Source organism: Planococcus citri, chromosome 1, assembly GCF_950023065.1.
Source record: "Planococcus citri chromosome 1, ihPlaCitr1.1, whole genome shotgun sequence".
Lineage (NCBI taxonomy): Eukaryota > Metazoa > Arthropoda > Insecta > Hemiptera > Pseudococcidae > Planococcus > Planococcus citri.
Genome location: NC_088677.1, coordinates 71,596,793 through 71,622,450, shown reverse-complemented (window position 1 = coordinate 71,622,450; position 25,658 = coordinate 71,596,793). Strand labels below are relative to the sequence as shown.

At 37.8% G+C, this 25,658-nt stretch overlaps 3 protein-coding genes across 15 annotated transcripts in view; 1 reads left to right on the top strand and 2 right to left on the bottom strand.

Moving 5' to 3' along the window:
* Positions 1 to 1,581: 1,581 nt before the first annotated feature.
* LOC135849865 (uncharacterized) lies at positions 1,582 to 3,737 on the bottom strand. Its single transcript, XM_065370499.1, has 2 exons — positions 3,311 to 3,737; positions 1,582 to 3,221 (listed from the first exon to the last, which is right to left on the bottom strand). Exons 1-2 carry the CDS (start codon positions 3,317 to 3,319, stop codon positions 1,680 to 1,682), a joined length of 1,551 nt encoding a protein of 516 aa, XP_065226571.1. The 5' UTR covers positions 3,320 to 3,737; the 3' UTR covers positions 1,582 to 1,679.
* Positions 3,738 to 4,664: 927 nt separating this feature from the next.
* On the top strand, positions 4,665 to 6,094 carry RpII33 (RNA polymerase III subunit RpII33). Its single transcript, XM_065370535.1, has 5 exons — positions 4,665 to 4,960; positions 5,033 to 5,204; positions 5,279 to 5,459; positions 5,529 to 5,735; positions 5,808 to 6,094. Exons 1-5 carry the CDS (start codon positions 4,875 to 4,877, stop codon positions 5,999 to 6,001), a joined length of 840 nt encoding a protein of 279 aa, XP_065226607.1. The 5' UTR covers positions 4,665 to 4,874; the 3' UTR covers positions 6,002 to 6,094.
* Positions 6,095 to 6,532: 438 nt separating this feature from the next.
* The window catches only part of LOC135849797 (uncharacterized), a 105,841-nt gene continuing 86,715 nt past the window's right edge, over positions 6,533 to 25,658 (bottom strand). For 8 of the 13 annotated variants that reach the window (XM_065370399.1, XM_065370390.1, XM_065370432.1 and 5 more), the window contains 10 exons: positions 20,551 to 21,404; positions 15,339 to 15,541; positions 14,984 to 15,243; positions 14,340 to 14,896; positions 14,067 to 14,172; positions 11,844 to 11,922; positions 11,572 to 11,719; positions 11,253 to 11,442; positions 8,880 to 11,171; positions 6,533 to 8,686 (listed from right to left, as the gene is read on the bottom strand). In XM_065370399.1, the coding sequence (XP_065226471.1) occupies positions 7,679 to 8,686; positions 8,880 to 11,171; positions 11,253 to 11,442; positions 11,572 to 11,719; positions 11,844 to 11,922; positions 14,067 to 14,172; positions 14,340 to 14,896; positions 14,984 to 15,243; positions 15,339 to 15,541; positions 20,551 to 21,404 (5,697 nt within the window). In that variant the 3' untranslated portion in view covers positions 6,533 to 7,678. The remainder of the gene's footprint in view (positions 8,687 to 8,879; positions 11,172 to 11,252; positions 11,443 to 11,571; positions 11,720 to 11,843; positions 11,923 to 14,066; positions 14,173 to 14,339; positions 14,897 to 14,983; positions 15,244 to 15,338; positions 15,542 to 20,550; positions 21,405 to 25,658) is intronic. The other 5 variants (XM_065370459.1, XM_065370482.1, XM_065370467.1 and 2 more) reach the window with 5 other exon arrangements.

Genomic DNA, 25,658 nt, shown 5'->3' with positions numbered 1-25,658 from the left:
TTTCATCTTCATTTGATGAAATTTTGTGAAAATTTCAAGTTTCAGAAATGTACTGGAGTCTCCAGTAATTTTCAAAAAGTCGCTGGAGACTCCAAAACGACTTGAAGTCGACTTTGTAGCGTATTGAAACTAGTTTGGAGAATGAATTTCGTCTTACTAACTCCATTTTTTGATGAAATTTTGTGGGAATTCCAAGTTTCAAACATCTGCTGGAGGCTCCAGAACTACTCTAAACGGTCTGAAACGCGTTCCAATCGATTTGACAGGTCGAAAATAGGGTATATCCCAAATTTCAGCTTTCTAGGTCAATTTGGTAAGATTTTTATTTTTTCCCCTCATTTTTGGCCTTAATTTAATTTTCAAAAATTCACTAAAAATCGAAAAAGACACTTTAGCACTTGAAATTTTGTCAGATGATGAATTTTTGCATGCTCTTTCGATCTACTTTTGTAAGGTTTGGGAAAAATCCAAAAAGGACGCGATCTGGCTCTCCAAAGAGCATTAGTTGGCCACAGTCCCGATATAAAAAAAATAAATAAAAAGACAATGTGACGAGCGAATCCTGAAAATAGTTCAACAATATGACAGACGTTCAACCAGTGAATATTTAGAGGCAATTGCCCATAATTTGAAGGGCCTGATGACAGAAGGGCTCCCTCGGAAAAACATAGTTTTGAGATGTTTTATTCAAACAGATATGAATAAAATATCATGTAGCTTGCTCTAGGAACAAGATCATGAACTGAAACTCACACCTTAGGTAGCTAAGACTTCAAGGAACTCAAATTACCAAAGTGCGGAAAAAGGGCCTCCGGCTGAGGAGACCCTTTTTCCATCAGGCCCTTCATTTGTACTTGGAAATATGTAAATAATGTTCCCATTTCCCACCTACTTATACCTAATTTTATAATTCTCATTCTTATAAAAATAGAATTCAATTTTTTATCATTATACGTAATGTTTCACTGTGGCGGCGAAACGATCGCTTTTTCATAAATGACCTTTTTTCGGCGGCGGCGAAACGTCCGCGGCGAAACAAACAGTTCCCAAGAAAAAAGTTGTCCCGGAGGATCGGCAGGGGGTGCAATTGATCCTTATGCGGGCTCCCCACCTATATGACAGATGACACATGCCCAAGTTCATTTTTAGACATTCCAAATTCAATCTAAAAATTTGAAAAATCCCTGGAGGCTCCAGAATGGCCCAAAAATAGTTGTTGATGCGTGGGAAATGAATTGAAGAAATTATTCACACTGACCTGACCATTCACTTGCTCAAAAAAATCAATATGATTCGTGAAAAAATTTGAAAATTGCTCTCAAAACAGCTTCATGGAATCATTCAAATTTTCAAATAATTGCCAAACACCCAAAAAGTAACTTTAGCAACAGAAATTTTTTTGCGGAGGTTTTAGGACACGTTCTTTCGATCTAGCCTATTTCGTTCAAATCTAATAGTGATACTTACAAGTTTGATAGGTGCTTAAATGGGGGTTATTAGTATGTATAACAGCTTCCTTTGTTAGTACCCGAGTTAGAGTAACCTGCAAAACTACTACAATCGAGGACAAAAACAAAAAAATGACGAACACAACAATAAAATTTAATAAATAAAAAAAAACAACTCATAAAAATGAAAAATGATATCTTATAGTCATTTGTCCAAAAAACATGAATAACCTATTCATACTCTATGGTTACTGGAACACATTCAGTTTCGATAAAAGGAAGAAAATTACTTAGAATATAAATATCGAGATTCGGCTCCTCCAAAGGTACGTTGCTGACATCATACGTATTACATAAACGCACGAAATTCCTCAAAGATTCAACATCACACTTCGACAAATCAAATCGGTAAACCTGTCCAAGGTAGGCATTATAATCAACGATATATTTAATCGGTTCGTCGTCAGGACACATCGTACTGCATACCAAACACTCCAGGAAATTTTTAATATCACTTTTATCGGAATAGTGTACATTAAAACAAGCCTCATTTGTGCGGATAGGCATCCAAGTCAGTAAATCAGTCTTATAAGTAACATTAAGCTGAGAATTTTCAGGTACGATGGATTTCAAAATGTATCTTTTAATACGTTCCAAGGCGAAATCACTCAAACAATAATTGTTCCGGCTATAGCCACTTCCAGGATACTGCTTTCTGTAATGTAACAAAGTAATCATGGCCAAATCGTTCTTCAGCGCGATATCTTCTTTGACCGTTTTATATCTTCGTAAACTCTTCAAACATTCGAATAACATGTCATCGATGAAAAACACCGGATTTGATTCGACTGCCAGAGCGTGAACGAAAAAGAACAGGTATTTCTTCAATCTTCGCATATAAATTAGGCGATTCGTCTTGAAAAAGTGTCCGTATTCCAAAAAGGAATACAAATCGGCGAAATTACGTTCTGGTAATCTGCGAAAATAATCGTTATCGCAACGACGATAAAACGTTGGAACGTAAATTCCAAGACTCTTCATCACATTGGCAAACTCTCTGTACAGATATCTAAACCAATCAATTCCTTCGCTATGCAGACGAGGAAAAGTACTCAAATAATCGTCGTGTCGGACTCGTGGATTTTCCAACCTCGATAACAACGCTTCAGCTGAGAACGTATCCGATATAAAATTACGAATATTGAGTAAAAAAAGCTCGACAGTTTCTGGCGCATTGACGTTATCGAAATGTTCGTCCAAAAACTTCTGTATCTCTTTGTAAAAATCATCGTCAAATTGCTTCATGATTTTCATCTCGCACCAACGAACGTTCGAGGTAACTTTGAACGGAAACACGGTGGCCAATTTATCGTAATGTTTATCTTCCTGATTTTCGGCAAAGTTGCTGATTACTTTTTTGCAAAATACTTTCGTAAACAGTCCACGAAACGAGCTCGTTGATTCTTTATCATTTACAGGATGTACCTTGGCATACTGGACATGACAGGGTTCTATCAGTTTTCTCAGATACTCGCGAGCTTCTGGAGTAATTGCTGCCTCGAAACTGCGAAAATCTTTCTCATTTACTGCCATTTTACGTAAGACGAACATCGTGAATTCCTTCGGAACGTCATCAGCAGGCAGTCGAAGAGCTTTTTCTACATAATACGCGTCTTTGGAGGCTTCTTCGTACGTAATCGTTTGGCCAGATTCGGTTTCCAGTGTTCTGCTGCCGAAACTATCAACTTCAGGATCGTAAGGTAATAACAGGAACTAAAATCAACATCATTGCAAAAAATGTATACGAATTTAAAATTTAAACTAGGTATTAAAAAAGAATCACAAATGAGGGATTAACTTACCTGGTCCATATTTCATCTGCCCAGCGTTTAAATTTCACTACGAATTTTTTAAACTAATAAACAATCATGTAAGTTCAGTTTTTCCAAAACACATAGAACACATCGACTTTAGAAAAACACTCAGAGTCGTAATTTTAATCAAGAATGGCTCATTTTCAACAGTCGATTGAATGACAGGTAAAATTGACTTTTATATGTGCTCGTACATCTTATAGTATCAAAGTAAACATACAGAATTAATATCATAATTATAATTTCTTCAACTCATATTCATCGCCTAATAACCATTCAAGAAAAAACCCGATTTTCCATCAATCGACGGTATGAGATAACTATTCGGTCATACTCGATTATTTCCGATAATGTACAGAGACGATTACATTACTACAGATTTCAATCTACCAATTTCATACGAAAAAAACCCAAGTTTTTGGAGAAAAAAGAATGGTTTGAAGTATTTTTTACCTACTTTTAAACATCACTCTTCGTAGTAATTTTCGAAAATTCCCAATAAAATAAAAGCAACAGATGTCTTATTTTGATAACTATCTAATACATACTTTCAATAAGAATTTCAACTCACGAGTAGGTACATACCAATTTTTATTGCAAACATTTTTTCAGTCGGGATGCAAATGAGTATGTGACGATAGATCATTTCCAATTACACAGAATTCGGTTCAAATAGCTTCGATCAATCCGCACAATAGTTGATTTACAATTTACATTATAGAATTTCATTTCAAGATAAGAGAATGACTCACCCCAGGATAGGATTCAAATCGTCCTGTGTATGAAACTTGAATTCGAGCGTTTCTGTTCGCAACTTTGAAAACGTCTTCGATCAATTTACCTGCAGAAAGTCGATCAAAGTAATTATTATCTGCTTAAGATTAAAGACCCCATTATTTCTCAAATACAACACCATAAAAAACGTTGGAATTTTTACCATTTCACTCGGTTTCATTTCCATCTCGTAGCATGACCATTACTCGTTTACTTACACAAATTGTTCGTACGATACTACGAATTGAAGAAATTACGTGAAAAAGGCGACACAGAAATATCACTTCGACACTTTTTAATTAAAAACACAATTAATTCGGTAATTATTTCAATTGTTTTTATCAAAAAAACCGCTACAGCGTTCCTCACAAGTTCATTCATTTCAAATCCGCGTACTCCAATCGCCTAGTGCCCGCCATTTTATTTTTATGAATGAAATAATTCACAGACTAAACCTAGGTAGCGCTGCGATTTTTCTTTTAAAAAAAAAACCACCACGCCATCTGTTGACAAAAAATGATACTACAGTGTTGCCGTAAAACGTAAAAGAAAAAGTCAAAAAAAAACCATTCCACAAACGTAAACAAAAAAATAATTTATCAAACACCGACAATTTTCTAAATTTGATGGAGTTTTTCAATTTCCGGCCTTCGATTTTCGATCAATAAAACTAATTAAAGTAACGCACGTATGAGAAAACATTCACAATAGAAGCTGTCTATGGTATTTTCTTCGTAAGAAATACATTCCTTCGTTATAACTGTGTTAAAATAGCAAGATGCCTTACGCCAATCAACCATCCGTTCATATCACTGATTTGACGGCGGAAAGCATTAAATTCCAAGTCGAGGATACAGATTTAAGGTAATTTCTAATAATTCAACTCCGCTTCACCTTCTAAAACATATTTCACCTCTGGTTACTTTCAATTTACAGCGTAGCTAACAGCTTACGTCGAGTGTTTATCGCCGAAACACCAACTATGGCGATAGATTGGGTACAGTTGGAAGCAAATTCTACCGTTCTCAGTGACGAATTCATAGCTTCTCGTGTCGGTTTGATACCACTCACTTCGGACGAAGTATTAGATAGTATGCAGTATTCCAGAGTAAGTTATCTACGTACTATATCTCCTACCTAGAACAGTAACCTCATAAGTCACCGATTCGTATTGAATTATAGGACTGTACGTGCGTAGATTTTTGCCCAGAATGCAGCGTAGAATTCACATTAGATGTAAAATGTACCGATGACTCGACTAGACTCGTTACTTCGGCTGATTTAAAAAGCAGCGATGGTCGAGTCGTTCCTGTCACTTCTCGTAATCGTGACGCCGATGCTACCGAATACGGTGAAACTGATGGTAAGATGTTTGTGCGATCTAAACATCTTCAGTTCTGATTAGCTCGTACTAATTGCTACCTTTTTGCAGATATTCTCATTGTAAAATTACGTAAAGGTCAAGAGTTGAAGTTACGAGCTGTAGCCAAGAAAGGTTTTGGTAAAGAGCACGCTAAATGGAATCCAACTGCTAGCGTTGGTTTCGAATACGATCCTGATAATGCTTTTAGACATACGTTATTCCCTAAACCAGAAGAATGGCAGAAAGGCGAATACTCCGAATTAGACGATGATCAATGTTGGTACATTTCTATAAAATGTAAACACTCTTGTCTCTATTTTTCTTAATTTTGTGTGTTTTTCATTGCAGTTGAAGCACCTTATAATTGGGAAGGAAAACCGAACAAGTTTTTTTACACGGTGGAAAGTTGCGGAGCTTTGAAACCAGAGAATATAGTTTTGAACGGTGTTAGACAACTGAAAAATAAGTTATCCGATTTGCAAACCTATCTGCAGCGATATTTACAAATGAACGTTGAAAATGATGCTTTGAATATGTTGTAAATTCCAATAATTATAGATTACTTTTTTTTTTATTTTATATTCAGTTTTCCAAGTCAGATTTAAATATATGGGATACTGCTGGAATTCTTCAAAGTTCGTGTTTTTTTTTCAATGTAAGGCTGATGACAAAAACCTGAGGTATTACGTCAATTTTTCAGTTCTTTTCGTACGAACGAAATCATAATTCAGTTTAGTACTGATGAATTTGACACACTGAAGTTTCATCTAAATCTTTTCAGATTATTGTGAATGGTTCAGCTCGATGAAATAAGACATTATATCTGATTACCATAATAATTCACAATAACCACCACACTGAGTGTCTTGATCCTACTAAACACACATTCTCGTGATCTGAACAGGGTGCTTTATCAATCACAACTTTCACCAAGATATTTTCATCGTACTTTGAGTATCAGAATTGATAGAGCACCCTGTACACTAAACAAAACGAAATAAATATCATTATCATGCAAGAAAATAAAGTAAAAATAGTCGAAATAGAAAACTAAAATGAAAACGAACGAAATGTAAATCTTCCATCGTGATAATTTACTTTGAAAGTTCGAATAAGGAAAAGAACGTAAAATAAAAAACATAACTAATAAATAATTTACCAAACAATATTAAAAATTATAAAACAATACAATTGCGAATTGAATTTCCACAAATAACTCATAAATTAAACACATTCGAAGGTTATACAACTGAAAATAAAAAAAAAGATTATTCATCGTAGCCTTACCATTTGAAGTTTTGATTTATTCACAATGTGACTACGTAGGCAGATCCTACCCAATTTTACCCCAATTTCCATTAAAATTGGTTCAATTTTCCCAAAAAGGAAACACTACATCCAAAACTCTAATTTAGAAGGCTACGAAAACAAACATCCTTAAAAACTCAAAATCCCATTCTTAAAAACGAACGAAAACGCTAATAAACAAAATGAACAGAAAACCACCGCGTTGATACAATTTTTTTACATGCGAAACATGTTCAATGCGAATATTTTTCAAGATGACAATATTCTGGAATGTTGGAGGTGATAAAAACCGAATTTAGAAGGTCCAAGAGATATGTACCTTTTATACAAAATAGAACGAGAGTATTCGCAGAACTTATACAAAACAAAAGGTAACGGCATAAAAAGAAAAGAACTGGCAAATAGACAATTTCTTAGGAACTAACTAATAACGAAGAAAAAAAAATACGTACATACAATATAATATCGCGATTGGTTAACTTTGTACAATAAAAAATGAATAAAATTAGCTAGAAAATTTTGGTTCGAGAACAAGTTGAAAATTTCAGTTCATTTTACTACACACGACGAGCACGTACTCGTTAATTCAAATCAATAATAAAATATAAATTTTTACAAATAATAATTCGACGAACGAATTTTTAGTCTGAGAACGAAAGCAAGAAAAAAAAGGATCAAACGTCACTAAATTTCGTTCAAAATTACACGATTCGTCGTCCTAGTAATATAAATTCGAACGATGAAGATTTTCATTTTTAAAAAAACCGTCAAAACAGGGGGGAAATAATTATACATTACACACGTACATATAGTAATAATAATAATAATAAAAAGGAAAAGGTCGTTTATAATTTAGGATATCATTTAAAAGAACGACATAGTTAAGATCAGTCTTCATAGTTAGAATTAATTTATGACTTTTTGATAACATCTCCTTTACTGTCTTCATCATCGGTGGAGGTGTTGGATGTTGGATTCGTAGTCGTAGCTTCTTTGGATGACTTGGATGAGCTGGACGACGACGACGACGAACAGGACGACGAAGAAGACGAATCAGAATCCTCGGAATCGCTATCTTCGCCGCTCAGCCGCGTCTCATCGTCCCCCGCTGCTGTACTAAACTCGGCCTCTTCTTCGGGTACCAGCGCATTCTGCCTAGTCGCTTCTTCTTCTTCTTCTTTAGTTTGAGCCGGATTCTCTTGCGTATCTGCGCATTTATCTATATGACTATTTTCCATATTTGTGTTCTCAGTTTCCGTATCCATATCTGTATCGTTGTACTCTAAATCGGAAGTTAAACCTACTTCGGTATTCTCGTCGTCCGGGTCCGGGTCCGCGTCTGCGTCTGCGTCTGCCTCCGCATCTAGGTAGCTTTCCTCTTCCTCTTTGATACCGCCCACGCCCGGCTCGGCCATGATGCTGCTCTCTTCGATATCGGCTAAACTGTCATCTTCATCAAAGACCACGTATCGTTTGGAAACGTCTTCGTCGGCGGCGTCTACTTCGTCGTCGATAACCTCGTCGTCTTGTAGCATCTCTTCGTAATTTTCGGGCTCTTTTTTCACCTCGTCGAACATCTCGTCGTCGATGATCTCTTCTTCGTCGTCTTCTTCTTCATCTTTGACGTGATTCGGCGAAGAATACGAGGATGACATTGAGGAAGAGGAGGACGAGGATTCGGATAATTTTACACCTACTTCGGATAAATTGAACGGTTTAGGAAGGATTTTGTCTTTATCGGAGCACGAGTCGAGGAGTTCGTCGGGATTTGGAGATTGTTTTTTAGGAGTGAATTCTTCGCCGGTTTTAACGTCTACGTACATCTTTTTGTACTCGGAATCTTCCTCGTTTATCGACAGGTTTGGCTCGAAACGACTCTCGTCTTTGGCGGCGCTACCGTTGTCTTTGAAGATGAGTACCTGGAACATACAAAACGAACAAAAAATTAATAACATATTCGTGGAATAAATTTTATAATTAATTTGATTTTTCTCCAAACGGTTTGATCTTATATTCAATCAACGAACTGAATCTGCAGTCAGTTGATTGAAACTGATCTCAGAAAATCAATCGTCAAAAGTAACTATAGCTAACGAATCAAAATCGAATTACCTTTCCTTCTTCCGTTTCCATCCAGATCTCTAATCTATCGCACTTCATGAACGCTTCGGCTTTGATACCCTTCATGCTACCGAAATGCAGCTTCTGATGTTCTCGCAGGAAATGGGGCTGGGGCACCGTGTAATTGCAAAATTCGCAAACGTACGATCCCTTGTTATTGAAATGGCACCTTTCGTGATTCTCGACAGCGTCTTTCCTCTGATGACTGTACGGGCAATAATAACACCTATGCAGCTGATCGGCTAAATTGACGTTATCGGTGATTTTCTGCTGCATCAGCACGACGGCTTGTTGATCGGCTATAGAGATATGCAACGTTTTGGAGGCTTTACCGTTACACACTCGAGCATCCCCATCGTTGATATCTTTCTTCTCGTTGCCATAAGCTAGTCTATCATTAGCGGTAGCTGCGGCAGACCCGTTGACTAATCCGACCGCGCCTACTGCGATATCCATTGGTGAATCGGTTCCCGACTCTTCCGACGCCTTAGAAACGATACTGGCTCTTCGTTCGGATAATCTTTTCTCGTTGTAGTCGTGTTTACGCATATGCTGAGCGTAATTAGCGTAGTATTTCACGGCGTAGTCGCATTTCTCGCACTTGTATTTGAATTTAGCTCCGTGCAGCTGCAAATGCACCTTGTACTGTTCTCTTTTCTCGAAAGCCGACGGACATTTATGACATTTATACCGTTTATCCTTCATTTTACCGTTTTTCAATGTCGTAGGGTAGACGAACTCGGGAGATCCGTGCATCAGTATACCGAATTCCGGATCTACCGATAGCGAGGACGAAGCTGCAACCGTTGTCGTGACCGGACCAGCGGGTGTGGTTTGTTCTTTGGCGATTTGCTCGGTTCGATGTTGGAATAGTTCGGTACCGGAGCATGGAATCGAGACGTTGCCGCTTTGTTTCTTACTCTTCAAGGCTTTCGCTTTCATACGCGGTTCCAGACCATGGACGGCTTCGTGCTTGATCAAGTTACCGTACGTTTTGACACGATAGTCGCAGCTACGGCACTGGTACGGGTCTTTGCCACCATGCAGGGTAAGATGGTGCTGCAGAGCGACGCTTTTGAAGAACTGAGCCGGGCATTTGTGGCAAGAGTACTGTTTAGTCATCGCTTTCGGTTTAGTCGAACCGCTGTCATCTTTTTTATGACTGGCCAGCATCACGATCCAGCCTAATCCGGGGAATCCGGGTTTATCTGGGATAAACGTGGTCTTCGGTCTGGCGTAATCCTTGGACGTCTCGTATGTCATACATAACTGGTTGGTTTTATCGGAATACTCTTGCGAGTGAACGCGTCTATGGGCAGATAAATGAGGCTGTTGGGGAGCGCTATACGTGCACGAGTTACACTTGAAAGCGTGATGAGCGCTATGGAAACGCGAATGCGAATCGAGTTCGTTCAAATACAAGAATCTGGCCGGACACACGTTGCAAAAATGTAGCACTTTTTTCTCATCTGGCATAGGATTCGAACGCTGTTCCGGTAACGCTGATTCGAAAGTCGTGATCGTCGCATCGACCGTTTCGTGAGCTCGAGCCGGCGACGCTATCTCGATCGAGGCAGCTACCGCCGATAATCTACGCTTCAGATCATCCGGCTGGTCTCTCGGTGACGCAGCAGCCTTCTTCTGGAACCGTTCGTCTTCCTTGATTAGTTTGGTAATCTCTTTGCATTGCGATTCGTCGCTACGTCGAGGATCGGCTAAAGCGCAAATCTGCCCGAAAGCGCCTTGATGGACTTTGAAATGCGACGCTAGCGCTCCGGCGTTATTACAAACGTAGTTGCACTCGGTGCATCGATGAACTGACGAGTTCGGGTTCACGCTACCATTCGGCGACCTTTGGATACGATCGAAGTGCATTTTCTCGTGTTCGTGGATATTGGATTTGCGTAGATTGACGTGAGGACAATGTCTACATTTGAACATCTTCGTTAACGAGCCACTCTTGAATACCCATACTAAAGGTATATCTGGTAACCGAGTCGTATCGATATCGGTATTCAGCTTGAGTCCGGCGCCAGCGCTGCCGTCGGTTGTCTCTTTTTCGACGGCGTCGTTGATGCAGTTCTTGAACTGAGCTCGTTTGATGCCGTGGATTTTCAAATGCTGATGCAGCAGATGGCGTTTAGTCACGTTGTAGGTGCAAACGTTGCATTTGAACGGTGCCCCGCGTAACCGATGGAATTGTCGGTGGTACAGGTATTGACTTTTGTTGTTCGTAACGTAAGGACAACTCGTACACTTGAATCGTTTGAATACCTCCATTGGCTATCGAACAAAAAGCAAAATGATACCGTATTAGAACCAGAGTCAAAACTATCGTAATACAATTCGCAACAAATATTTTACCTCATCTCCTCCTGTCGAGACCATAGAGCCATTGAAAGCTCCTGAATCAATCGGTTCGTTGAAATCGCTTTCTTCGATACCATTTTCCAACTTATCGTTTTCGTTTTCTTCGGGCACATTATGGGTAATCAAAGGTAACGACTCTTCCACGTTTTTAACACCGTGTATTTTGATATGATTCAACATGAACCTTGAAATAAAAACAAAAATATCTCAATTAAAATCTAATTCATTGTAAAAAGACCAACATGACAAATCGAATCAGAGATAAAATTCTCTCAAAACCAAGCACCTATTTCGTTCGGTTTACGATACTTACAACTTATCATTGGCGTAGAACGGACAAAAACAGCATTTGTAATGAGCACTAGGATTATGTTCATGATGTCGATTATGCTGCACAAAAGTACTCGGGCAATCTGTTTCGAACACGCAGTGTTTACATTTATAATTACCTTCTCTCGAATCTACAAGACAAAATGAGCAAAAACCAAGATTACAATTCGCTCGCGAGTACATTACATTGTTTGAAAGATGAAACAAGGAAACAGTATATGAATTGAAAATTAAACTCGAGCTTTATTCACTCACTTTGACTGGCCGGATCACCGGATGAAATAAGATGCGACGACGATTGATTTACGTTATGACCTTCGGTTTGATTTCGAGCCTGAAAAAATAAAATAAAGCCATTTCGCTAATTAGTCAAGTCTATAGAGCTGACGAAGACGACCATAAACCAACTGTATCAATTCAGCTAGGTCGTTTTTCAGTCGCTCACAGTCGCTGTTGTTTCGAAATACATACGAAACGAATCGTTACGTTATAAAATCCTAATCGTCGGACAGATAAAATAATAATGGAACAGAACAACAGCGATAGCGAGCAAGGATGATTTTTGTAGCCGAATTTCTCATTTTTTGGCCAAAATTCTCAACTTGGCAAAATAGGAGAGGGGGAGTCTCAAAATATGTACATCCAAATCAACGAGCAAAACACCTGGTAAAATATTATATTTTTGATTTATTGAGTATTTTCCAATTCGATCAATCATTTTCACCACCCCCCCACCCCCTCCTGAGAAACCAAATTAAAACGTTCAATTTCCTAAATTACTTACCAAACCGAGCATGGTCTAAAACCCTAAAAACCAAAATTTCAGCAGCTCAAACTGATTTTTCCATTTTTGAGAAATTTTTAAAAATCCAAAATGACGATTAAAAAAAAATACATTTTATTTCATGAGGCCCAAAATCAAAAATGTTCTATTCGTAGAGGAATGTTCAAAACTTCGACAAATGGTCAAATCATCTATCCAAAACTGACCCCCCCCCCCAGCATCTCCCTCCACGATCTCTTTTACCATTACCAAATTACCTAATCTATTCGGAAGCCTTCAGGGCAGTTTTCAATTTTTCAAAGAAATTCTAATTTCTCCAAAAGGTGCTAAAATTAATTCTCGGCAGCTCATATTTTTTATGAAGCAAAAAATCAAAAATGTTCAGTTCGGAGAAGAATTTTCAAAACTTCTGCGAATGACTGTATCTTTTCTGAATTCATCCCCCTCCCCTTTCGATCTAAATTTCACCATTACCAGCCATTCTGGAGCCTCCAGCTTGATTTTCAATTTTTCCATGATTTTCGAATTTCTCCAGTGGGCAAAAAAATTAATTTTGAGCACATCACATTGAATTATCAGGCGATGAATCAAAAATGTTCTATTGATACGAGAATTTTCAAAACTTCAACCCATGGCCGTATCTTTCCTGAATCCAAACGCCCCTCCCCCTTGATCTGAATCAATTTTTTCATGATTTTCCAATTTCTCTAGAGTGTAGAAGGTGCAAAAAAGTGATTTTGAACAGCACAGGATTATGAGGCGAAAAATCATTAAAAACGCTCGTTCGTAAAAAAATTTCCCTACTCCTTCCGGATCTGAATTCCATCATTACCGGGTTTTCTGGAGCCTCCAGCACGATTCCCATATTTTCCAGGATTTTGGAATTTCTCCAGAAGGCGCAAAAATTGATTTCAGGCGGCTAAAAATTGAGTTCTGGCTCATTTTTGACCAGATTTCCGGCAGGACATCTCGTGATTTTTGACCAGCAATTTTCGACTCTCGATAATTTTTACCCAATAAATACATGATCATTGCTCATAAAATCACACTCAGAGGTGACCGTCTGGAAATCGTCTCATTAGTGAATAAACTCGTCGAAATGGGCCAAAAAATGAAGCAGAATTCGATTTTCATCAACTCAAATCAACTTACGTACCTTCTGTAAAATTTCAAAATTATGAAAAAATTGAAAATCACATAAGAGGCTCCAGAACGGCTGGAAATGCAGGAAAATTCGTCTTGGAAGAGTCGATATCAGCTTCAGGACTCATTTTCATCAGTTTTATTGAAAAATTACATTTCAAAAAGAAACTAAAAATTCGCCGAAAATCGAAAAATCAATTTGGGTAGCTGAAATTCTGGCAATTTGGGAAGTGGGGGGGGGGGTCCGGACCACACTTTTTCTATTCTTTCAAAACAAAGGCGGGTACCTCGAGCGTTTTCATGACTCAAAAAAATTTAGAATCTCCCCTCACTGGATTCTTTTTCTTATTTCCGATCAAACCAATAAGAAAAATAAACTCCCTCATCTGTTTGATCGAAGAGGAAATTCGGCTAAAAAACACCCGTACTGAAAACTCGTCAGACGAAGAACGAAGGACAACACTTCGGCAAAGTACATTAGGTACCGTAAAGTGTAAATTCCATTCTACGACGGGATTATTCTAGCGTCATTTTATCGAAAATGAACTCACCTCCTGAGAGTACGACGCTACGTTGGATTCATTTGCATTCTGCGCGTTTCCACCAGCGGTGTAATGTTCTTTGACATGAGCCAAGACGACGTTACGATTGGTATTTCTAAATAAAGCGTGAAAAAAGAAAAATAAAAAAAAATGACGATTATTACGAGACAGATTTTACCGACAAGCAACGTCGACGAGGCCACTACGTAAAAATGATCATCATCGGAATAAAAGAATAATGGACGACAAGAAGCATGTGCAAGAAAATGGGCGATTTATTACCTAAATTTGCATTTCTTGCATTTCCACATTTTCTTCTCTGAGGGAGTTTTTTTCTTTGGTATATCGGAATCGTCGCCGGCCTCGTGAATACGCTTCAACGAGACGTTCGGATTAGCAGGATGGAGTTGAGGTAACGGACGAATAGAAACGTCGGAGGTAGTTTTACTGGAAGCGTCGCCATCTACGCAAGGAGCAGGAGTTAATTTCGGTAAGATGGGAACAGGAGATTGAGGTTTTGGCGAAGATAATTTACTAGTATCGGAATCCGGCTCGTGGTGGACGCGCATAAACGTCAGAAATTTGTTGTATTTCGTGTAATTTCGCCGGCCCGTTTCCACGTCGATGGTACGCATTTCGGCGTGCTCGTGGGTCGCGTCGCGTTCTTTTTTTAGACGTATATGCTTGGTCACGTCCCATTTCCATTTCGACTGGTACGGGCATACCGAACATCCGAACGGTTTTACGTTCAGATGGCTGACGATGTGCACGTGGAATCTGGACGCGGTCGAAGCCCAAAACGTACATTCGGGGCATTTGAACACCTGAGCACGAGAATACTACACGTAAGAATAGAGGTTAAAGCCAGTTTCCCGTATATGTTTTCCTTTTAAAAACGCCAACAGAAAGGAGACGCGAATACGTACTTTTTTGACAGCTATGTCCGGATTGGTGACGTCAGACGATGCGTTAACATTTTTATACCGATCGTTGCTGTCTTCGTTGTTATTCGGCATCACTGAACCGATCCCAGGAGCTATTTCGTATCCGACTAGACTCGCTTCGCTAGCTGGAGATTTACTGCGGTTTTCCTCGTCCGCGAACTCGTCCCCAAAATCCTCTTTTTCTTCGGAGAAATTATTCCATACGAAGACTTTACTCTCTTCTTTGATTTCCGGCTCTGAAGCTGCCAAAAAAAATCAAACCGATGCGTTAAAAACATGTAACTCTCGAAATTTATCAACGTTTCCGTTGAAATAAACGAGATTTCATTCGACTCACTTTCGACAAACTCTTCTTCGTTTTCGTCGGCGAAGGCTTCCATATCGCAGTCGTCTTCTACATCTTCAGATTCGATCGCGTGAAGGGTTACAGTACCGTTTGCTTGACCAGCTCCTGATCCTTTTTTCAAAACTTCCGGACACGATTGCAAATGAACGTACAGATCACTACTGGTTTTGCAACGTTGCCTGCAGTGTTGACATCTGCGCAAAACAAAAAAAATAAATGTTACTTTTAGATTTTCTAACACGAAGTTTGACGAAATTTATCGAAAATAAAATTAGCTTAAAATATACAGAACATGCGTGGGACTGGGACATTTTTCAATATTTTACACGATTTTGAGCAGTGTTTCTCAAATTTGACTTTTCTCCTCCCTTTAAAAATATACTTTCAACACTTAGGAACTCCATTCCTTTTCTTTGCTTCAAGTTTACAAGCAAAGACCGATACTTTTATTTAGATTTCAATTGGTTCAATCTCTTTTGCCGATTTTTCAGCAATTAATTAAAGTTTTTGTAACTTTTAACGATAAATTTGAGATGGGGATGAATTCTTGGTCAAGTTTAAATGAAAAAAGCAAGAATCTGTGCCAAATTTAAAGCTTTTTCATGATTTTTCAATGTTCACTACCCACTCGACGAATTTTACATTCACTTTTTTTCTGTAAAAAATTTTGAACATAAGATAAGAGCACTGAAATGCAAATTAAGGTGAATCGCGAGAAAAAATTTGACCAACTTCAGTAAAGACCTTCATTTTGAATTAGAATTCACTCAGAACAAATTTTGCCTCCTGCGGTGTCCATGGAGGGGAGATATGGATCCTCAAAGAGGGAGAAATTTTGAAAGAACCAATTCTGGGAGAAATTGTCCAGCTTCAAAACATGTTATTTGAGATTCTACGTCAACCTAGGTCATTGTCATCAAAATCCAAGACCACTGTAAAGGTTCTACCGAACCGTTGAAAGTATACAAATTGCTAATTTTTGGGTAAATTCGTATTTTAAAAATTTTTTCTTTTCAAAATATTTCGCATAAATGATGCCAAATCATAGAAAGATATCATTCCTGAAACTGGGGAAATATGTTGGTAAGTCTATGGATATTCTTCTTGGTGGATTAGGTCGACGCAAAATCTCAAAAAATTCTTTCTTTTGGAATTGGGCCATTTTCCCCAAAACAGATTGGGTAAGAAGCTCAACCAAAAAAAAAAAAAAACACAACTTTTTCAAAAATGACCCCTCTTTGAGGACTCATACTTTCCCCTCCACAGAACATCCCAGGAGCTCGAAACTTTTTCTCATTCGACTTTCAACTCAAAATGAAGGTCTCCTCTGAATTTGGTCAAAATCCTCCAACATGGAAATTGAAAAGGGGCAACGAGGGATTAAAAAATCAAAAACACCAAAAAAGCACACCTAGAATATTCTTTGCAAGTACAAATGGGAAATTTCAACCCCCTAGGTCAATTTATAGAGACTCTGGCCATGAAACAAAATCAAAACCCGTTGAAAAAGGCGCGAAAATACACCTCCAAAAGGCATATCAAGGCCACCCTTCGAATGTACACGTCAAATTACATCCCCCAAGGTTAATCAGTAGAGGAGGGAACGTAACGCTAAGTTTTTCGAGATCAAAAAATGCGAAAAACCAGGATTTTTCTGTCCAAATTGCTCTAGGATGGTACACAACTTTCGAGTAACTAACAAGACATCAATATAAAAGTCGAAAAATGACTGGAAATGAAATCGCAAAAGCATTTGAGCCAAATTCACGCCTAAATAATTTCAATAACAAGATTAGTATTCAATTTTTTCCGAAACAAAAGTGAACTATACTTACAACAAGCTCGAAAAGTAACTAAAAAGTGACAAGAGCAAACATTTTGATATACTTAACCACCAAGGATGTCAATTATTAATGTGGTGGTACTTTTATTTTTTTTAAAAGAATAATTTAAACGAAATTATCAAAGACCAACGCCAAGTGGCCACCATATTAATATATTACCGCGAAAATTTTACCAACAACTAGACTAATAAATTGAAAATTTAAATAGTTGGCCAACTCGAAATCAACAAGCAAAACAAGTAAAAAATCATAACCGGAACAAAATAAATATCAGCAACAATACCATAGACAACGACATAGGTTGAGAGATCTTCTCAAAATTCTAGCCCTCTTCTCAGGCAAATTTAAAGATGGCTTCTCCACTGAATTATCCGTGTGGATCGACGAAAATTAATTAAATTCCACATGGAATTTTTATACCAATAAATAATTAGCCCTTACACAATTGGCAACTTTCGTAAAAAGAAAGAACTGACGAAAATGGCTCTGCAAGGCCAATAATAATTAAAATAAGTTTACAAAAGACAGTAGAAACAAGCCAACGACATGAAAAAAGAACAGTGATCACCACGGACCATCAAAAACATAATCCACCAGTCCAACATTTCTCCTTCCCTAGCCCAACCAATTCACCGAGCAACATTCTGACGTCAGAACATCAGCAGCGACCTTTGCGCAGCATTTGAAAGCTCAAAACCAGTCGCTGATGACGTCCTGACGATTTTCGTCCAATTAGAATCGAATGATGAACCAAGGGATTTTTTATTTTATTTTTTTCAATTGAAATTTTGTCGCACTACACCATTGCAAATTTGAAATGTTTTGGTTTCCAATACTAAAAGTTATTCGATAAAAAAGCGAGGCTTTTTGGCAATTTTTGGCAACAAAGACAAGTGAGAAATTTTGCAATATTTGACTTAGACAATTTCTATACAAGAAACGCTTCATTTCTGGTCAAAAAGCGAGACTTCAGGACCATTCTTGTAAAAAAAAGTAAAATTTAAAAATTTTTTGCAACAATTTTTTCTTCAGCAATTTTTATAAAAAAACGAAATTTTTTAACATTTTTTTTGGCAAAAAGCAAACTTAGACAGTTCTAGCACAAAGCAAGACTTCTTGGAAAATTATGACAAAAAAGCAAAAATTTTGGATAATTTCTGTAAAAAAAAATTGAATATCTTAAACAACTTATGTCAAAAAGCGAAAATTCGACAATCTAAGCAAAAAATAGAAATTTTTGGGAACACATTAATTGTTCAATTGAAAAGCGAATTTTTAGATTAAAAAAAACGAGACTTTTTGATAATTGGGGACAATTTTAGATGAAAAATCGACTTTATAATAAGTATTGCTAAAAAGCTAGAATTTTTACCCGTTTTTGGCAAGCAAAATTTCTGGACAATTTTTAGAAAAAATTAAGCTTCTTTGTGATTTTTTTGCAAAAAATGAGACTTCCTACCATTTTCTGAGAAAAAGTGACTATTTTCAGCAAGAAACGAGACTTTACGACAATGTTGACAACAAGTTGGATTTTTGACTAACACCTACTGCTGCGCGGGCATAGAAAAATTAGTGTCGAATTGCACAGAGAAATGGAGAACTTCTTCACGATTCCGAATCATTTTTATTTTTTATCGTAGCTCAATTACAAGTGCCTCTCCCAGAGCGTGGCATATAACTTATGAAACAGCCCTCGTATTTAGCAGAAAGCGAGCCTTTTACAATTATTTTAGCATAAAGCAGGACTTTCTAATCATAACGTTGAAAATTCAGTGTAGCCAGTTGGAAAAAAATTTAAAAAATGTGAGTTAATTAAAAATGGATTCGTCGAATTAAAATTTGTGAAGAAGAAATTCTGGATTATGAGGAAGAGAAAAGGGTGCACCTTCAGACCTGTAGAGCTCGAGAGAAGATCTAAAAACGCTAAGATTTTGGATGTGAAATTGACAAACATCTTGCATCAGATTCTCCCTTCGAGGATTCAAACTTTTCAAGCTCATCTTGACTTTTCCCATTAAAAAAAAATAAGTTTTAGCCGGTCATTTGGAAAAGAGAAGGGGCCCATTCAGAGTCCAGATATTGAAAATAATACAAAATCCTTCTCAAATCAAAATCGAACCCCCAACTACAAAAATGGAAACACTTCGACTGATTCGTCGTCGCAACCCAAACTCAAACCTCATTCTCGACAACAGTAAAGTACTACACATAAAACACCCATTGACAAATCGAGTATTATAAACGGTTCGTTCCAACATAAATGACGACAACGCAGCCTGTAAGTATCGTATTCGTATCAACAAATTATTCAAACCAGGCGATCAAAATCGCTGCTCGATTTCTCAACTCTATTGAAAATTACGTCACGTTTACGCGTCTTGTTAATACACATACATACGAAACACAGAACAGACATCGAAGAACGTACAAGTCGTAAAATTACGCGTTAACGTATACATTTGTTTACTCATATTTTCTGCTTTTTGATGCTATAATGTTTAACCTACCGCTTGCAACAGCGATAAAACTCGTAAAAAAAACCTACGAATTTTCAAATTCATCGATTTTTCTTGCAAGTAAAACATCTTCGTGTGTACATAATAGTATAGCTACGTTATATACCTCGTATTACCTATACGAGTACGTATATAGCATATAATTGAAGCAACAATACGCGGTTTGCGGTTATGCACGATGAGGCGTTAGATATCGAAAAATATTTCAAGTTTTTTTTCCGCGGCTTCGTAGGCAAAAGTGGGTTGAAATTTTCGATATTCGATAATCATCGTACGAGAACTCGATACTTTGGGAAATTTTGAAGGCAAGGGGACCAGGAGAGGGAGGATTAGGAAATTAGAAAAATTCGTTGATCAACGTGTCTTGTCTTAATATTAGCTAACTTCTGTCCTAAGTCTTCGATCACTCGACTTTTCAACAACTAAAGTATAGTCAAACACTCGATAGGTTAAATAGGAGTTTCTTAGCAGCAGGTGGTTGGAATATTCTTGGGATAACTTTCACTATTTTTCAGATCAACTCATATCGACCTTTGAAACGAATATTTGGCCTTATTCAAATCGGTCCATGTATCAAAAAATGGGTCCTATATGCAGAGAACCCCATTTTTTCGGTATTCTGGCTCAATTCTCTCAATTTTCAATCCAGGGACACCCCACACAGAGTCGAAACACTTCCACAATCCCACTGAAAGCATTCACCATACACGAGGAATCCCTCAACCACCATCTCCTCAATATAGGTATTGGCCAAACATCCGGCACTATAATCGATGCAACTTTTCTTCCCTCATCCGACACGACGCGACGATGGATTTCACACGAACCGAACACCGAACTCACCTCGTCGATGACAGCTCGGCTCCGCTGATAACCGGTCCGTTCGTAGTGGATTTTTCGTTTTTCTCGTTATTCTCGCTATGCTGCTTCTGATGCATGAGCGATTCGGATAAACACTTGGATTTATGACCGCACCAGCAAACTAGATTACCATTTTCGCCAGCGCCCACCATTAATTTCTCTTTGAGTCGATCGAAGAACGTGGCGTTTTTCTTTTTAAACGAGTCTGGTAACTTTTTGGCAGGATCGCTGGGACTGGTATCGCTGGACGAATCGGCATTCGATCTCTTCGAATCGGGCGTAGCTCTATCCTTATTCTTGGACTCTTTCGCTTCGTTGGCTGACGAGAACATGGTCATGAGATCTTTCAATCTTTCGGTTTTAATTTCATCCGCTCCGATCAACGAGACGAAATCACTTAGCGAGCTGTTAGCGCACGATTTGACGCACATATCGTTCAAGTCATTTTCGGTCAAAGGCCCGGTGAACTCGTCCAGAATCGACTTGGCTGGACTGTTGTCGTTTGATGTATTTTTACCGCCACCGTTGCCACCTCCTTGAATCGGTATCAGGTTAGGGATCGGTCTAGGGAGCGATTTCTTTTTGGACGGGGCTTCTAAACCGTGGACGCGAACTTCGTGTCGGATCATTTCGCTTTCCCAGGCTGCCTTGTAGTGGCATACCCGGCATTTGAATTTTTTCACGTAAACGCTTCCATTTTTCGTCAATATCACGTCTTCCGGCTTCAGCGTGCCGTTCAGATAGGCAGCTGCAGTCGGATTTTTAGAATTCAGATTCACGGATCTTGCACCGCTGGGCACGTTCGGCTTCACCATTGTGATTTCGACAGCGGCCATCTGCAAATAAACCCAAGAGAAAAAACTGGTTTAGTAAGATGGCCACACATAGGTTCGACAACTAAATAAAATAAAAAGCCAGTTAGCCAGCAGAAAAATACGCATAAAAGACATTCGTCTCGAACAACAGGACGAGAACATTGCTGCTTTTATGCCTATTGCTCTATGTGCCATAATACGTAGAAGACGTATTTAAGCACTCTGTACAAGGACACGGTAGATCAGAGGACGAGAAAGGAACCCAAATCCATGGGATTTAACTGGCAATACCATTTATAGAAAAGGAAACAAAAACTGAAACCCTCCACTGATAATAGTTCCTCGTTCAATTACGTTGCAGATTTGCCAACCAACCAACCATTCGTTCTCTGCAATCCAATAAACGACTCGCGTATAATTACGATATCAGAATCGAGCACAAACGTCTCCCCTCGACCCTTCCTCGTCTATGTCGGTTTGTTTGTCGATACATCATATCCTACTATACGACATTATACGACGATGTTGATGATGACGATGACGATGATGACGACGACGAAGTATAACGAGCAGGACACAAACGTCTATTTGTACCTCTCTAACTACAGAACTACCCGCATTCGCAATCGCAACTCGATATAGCCTCGAGTATAGCGTATTCTCTATTGTCTCTCTCTCTAACTCTTTCTAGTCTGCAAGCGTCTATCTTTCTTTAGCACTCTATGGTCTCGGCAACGAACGCTCTGCTCTCCACTTCGTATCCGCTATGTTTTCCTGTGTATTAGTATCACGGGTTCGGGTACTACGACGACAACACACAAAACCCTCGTCTCCTTTTTAGTACTACTATCTATAGTACTACAGCTGGAACGTCGACGCGTTTCCATTACCAAAAAGCTCCATACGGCGATCGATTAGGCACGCTGTAATACGTTCGTTCGTTTCTCTATCTCGTTCTCTCTTTCACAACGACGTGCCCGAGCTCGATTACTCGTCTTTCTCCAACACCAATCCTAAACGATGGTGTTCGTTAAAGGTCCACTGGCCAGTATTTCCCCGAGTTCATCAACGCGTCCATTTCATATTATTATAGGTCATATTTTTCTTCCTTTTTCTCTTCTTTCTTTATACTTTTTTTTTTACTTTTATGAGCCATTCTTTCCATTTTTATCTTCTTTTCATACTTTTTCTTCGTTGAAAGCGAATAGTCTTCGAATCGTACTCGTACTTTTGGGCAAATTTTCTTCGTCGAATTGCTACAAGGTGATTCTCAGCAGATGGCGGTAATCAAAATGGGGAAAGTGAGGGGCAGGGAAAGGATAGTGCATTAAATTCGCTTCGAATCTCGAATATTTTCTCTTGCAAAAACTATACAATATTTGTGAAATGAGGGGGAGGAAGGGAAGCTATCGGGAAAATGCAAGGTTTCTGATAAAGTGATAACATGCACTCTTCTCATGCACCATTTTTCAATTCAAAGCGCAGTAGTGTTCATCTCACGATAATTCCAAGTCAGAGTGCCTCACTTTCTTCACTCATTTTCTTCAAAAGGTGAGCTTGGTCATTCATCAACCTTTGCCACATCAGCTTCGAACACTCTTGTAAGAAAATTCGTCACTATGCAACCAAAATCACTGTCTAATGCTACTCATGGCAATCCATGACTTCCCAAAACTGGTTCCAATCAGTTCAAAATTTACTCAAAACAGGTTCAAGACCTTGTTTTCGAATTTCTAAGTCAAAATAATCGAAACTTGAGTAAATACGTTGAAGAAGTATGGCTTCTCTTGTCCAGTAGGTAACTTTTTCAAGCATCCTTACAATGAGAAATATCGTAGAAACCGGTTCAATGATCCATAATGGATTTTTAATTTCATTTTCTAAAAATTACAATACAATAAAGCGTTCAATAAAAATTGTAGAACTGAACGTGAGAACGTTCTGATCGCGAATTTTCTTTGAAAATTCATTGTAGAAGTCAGCATCTGTATTGGAGAATAGGAGAATGAAAATATGTACTTTATTATGATCATTTTCTTCTCCTATGAGGGAGAGGGAAGGCGAGGAAGTCTTTCCTCATTTGAGCAAATCGAGTTCAATTTACACGTACATCGAGTTAAAAAGGCTAATAGCAGACTAAAAGAACAGAAGAACCCACCAAATGAGAACATCCGAACACATCCAACAAATAAATCATGGTTTCGTACAAACCAAACTCAGAAAATCTCTGCCTTACCATTAGCCCTCCCAGTCCCAGTTCCCATCAACTACATACAGAACCTCATTACGAAAACGATCGTCATCACCTGATATAAAGTACGATATTTCCAACCAAACCCGCCAATAAATTTCCAACATACTCGAAGACAATCAATAATATACCGATAGGTACCTGCGTACGCTCCTTATAAACACATTTGTTCAAACATTATTACAACGTCAACAGAGAACTTGCAACGAGTACATGATATTGTAATGAAAAAAATGATTCATTTATCCATCTTTAGAGTATATTTTGTCGTCATAGACATCGTCGTCGAAGTCTGCTGTCGTCGTTTGCATCGATAGCTATAACTGCTATAAGTTACAATGCGGTGAACACACCAATCAAGGACGTATTGAATATTTAAATCGAGACCGAGATAGGTATTAGGTTTACGTATCGAACATCGAACACGATGACTCCACGATAGGTAGAGACACGTGTGCTAAGTCAGGTTAACTGTAAAATATCATAAGAAAGAGGACAAGGGAAGGAGCAAGTCCCCTGGTTGACCTTATACATACAACGCGAATAAAACAGAATCCTGCTTCATTTCCATACGAGAGATGGTAATGCTGTGGTCAAAGATAACCTATGCTATGAGTAGAATGAAAATCGGTGCATTGCTGAACAAGATGACGAGTAATATTGGGCAAAAAGACGCGTATGTCCAATATAAAGAATTTGGTAAGACGGGAGGGAGAGAGGAAGGTAATAGCGGAGTAAAACAGGGAACTGTTGAATCGAGCCTGGGCACATGATTACCATGATTAATACTCCGGCTGAAAAAAATCCCACTCCCCTCTTCTCTGCCTGAAAAACAGAAGAGAATTAAAAGAGATTTTCAAGCTATCAAGTCAGTTTTGCTGTCGACTCAAAGCACGAAAATTATTTTAAAATTCTTGGAATACACATAAAATCCAATAAATTCGAGAAAAATAGCAAATTGTTTGAAAAAATGTTTCAAAAATTGGAAAAAAGATTTTTTTATCAACTTGAAAAAAATAAAAATTATTTTACTAAATAACTCAAAATATCACCAAGAAAACCACTGATTAGTGATAATTAAAAATTGCTCATTGACTATCACGAAAAAATTAAAAAAAAAGGGAAATGTCACTGGGTGGGGGGTGGAGGAGGGGAACATTTTGACAAAATTTCAATCCAAAATTTTGGATTTAAAGAACATGATGTGAAAAATTAAATTTCAAAAAATCAACAAAATTATAGTGATTTATAAATTTGAAAAAAATTGATTCTGAATTAGGGTATACATGAAAATTTTTTACATTTAACTTTTTTCCATCACTATACAAAAAAGCAAAAACTTTGAAAATCAGTTAAAATTTCGTTTTGAATTTCAAGGTAAAAATGAGACGCTGGCATTACATTTCAATAAAATACCTCAAGAATTTCCATTTTTAAAAATTATACCGCAAAAACGTTGAAAACACCCAAAAATTAATTCAAACCAATTTACCACAAATTGAGTAGTTTTTCAAAATGAAAAATTTTTGTGCGAGGAAACTTTCAATGCTGCAGTTTCCCACTTTTAATTGAAGCATAAAACTACATTTTCAAAAAACAGAAAAAATTGTGAGCTTTTATTCAACATTCAAGCTCAACTTTCAGTTTACCAGAAATTCTTTTCAGTTCTTTACAATTTCAAAGTTCAAATCAGGTAAATAAAAAATCAGTCTGATGTGATCTTGTGGAAATTCTGTAAATTTCAAACTCAAATTCCAAAATAAATTTTTTTCAAAATGATAGAAAACTTCACGAAGTTGTACCCCATTTCTACGTTTAATTCTAACTATCATTATGTCAATTCTTTCAAAAAAAAGAAGAAATTTCTGACAAGCTTCAAAAAATTTAATGGGGTGAGCAGGGGGGGGGGTATAGAAAAAAGATCCAGATCATGAAATTTAATTATAATTGTTTATGTCTGCATTTTTAGTAAATTCTATTTTGGAAATCTATCACATCCGCAAAAAAGTCCTCAATTTCCAAAA

What these genes read in the sequence shown, in the direction of transcription:
- RpII33 (XM_065370535.1), top strand. Translation starts at nt 4,875, where the DNA reads ATGCCTTACGCCAATCAACCATCCGTTCATATCACTGATTTGACGGCG. An exon ending in ATAGTATGCAGTATTCCAGA is followed by an intron (nt 5,205 to 5,278) that starts GTAAGTTATCTA and finishes ATTGAATTATAG; the next exon opens with GACTGTACGTGCGTAGATTT. An exon ending in CGAATACGGTGAAACTGATG is followed by an intron (nt 5,460 to 5,528) that starts GTAAGATGTTTG and finishes ACCTTTTTGCAG; the next exon opens with ATATTCTCATTGTAAAATTA.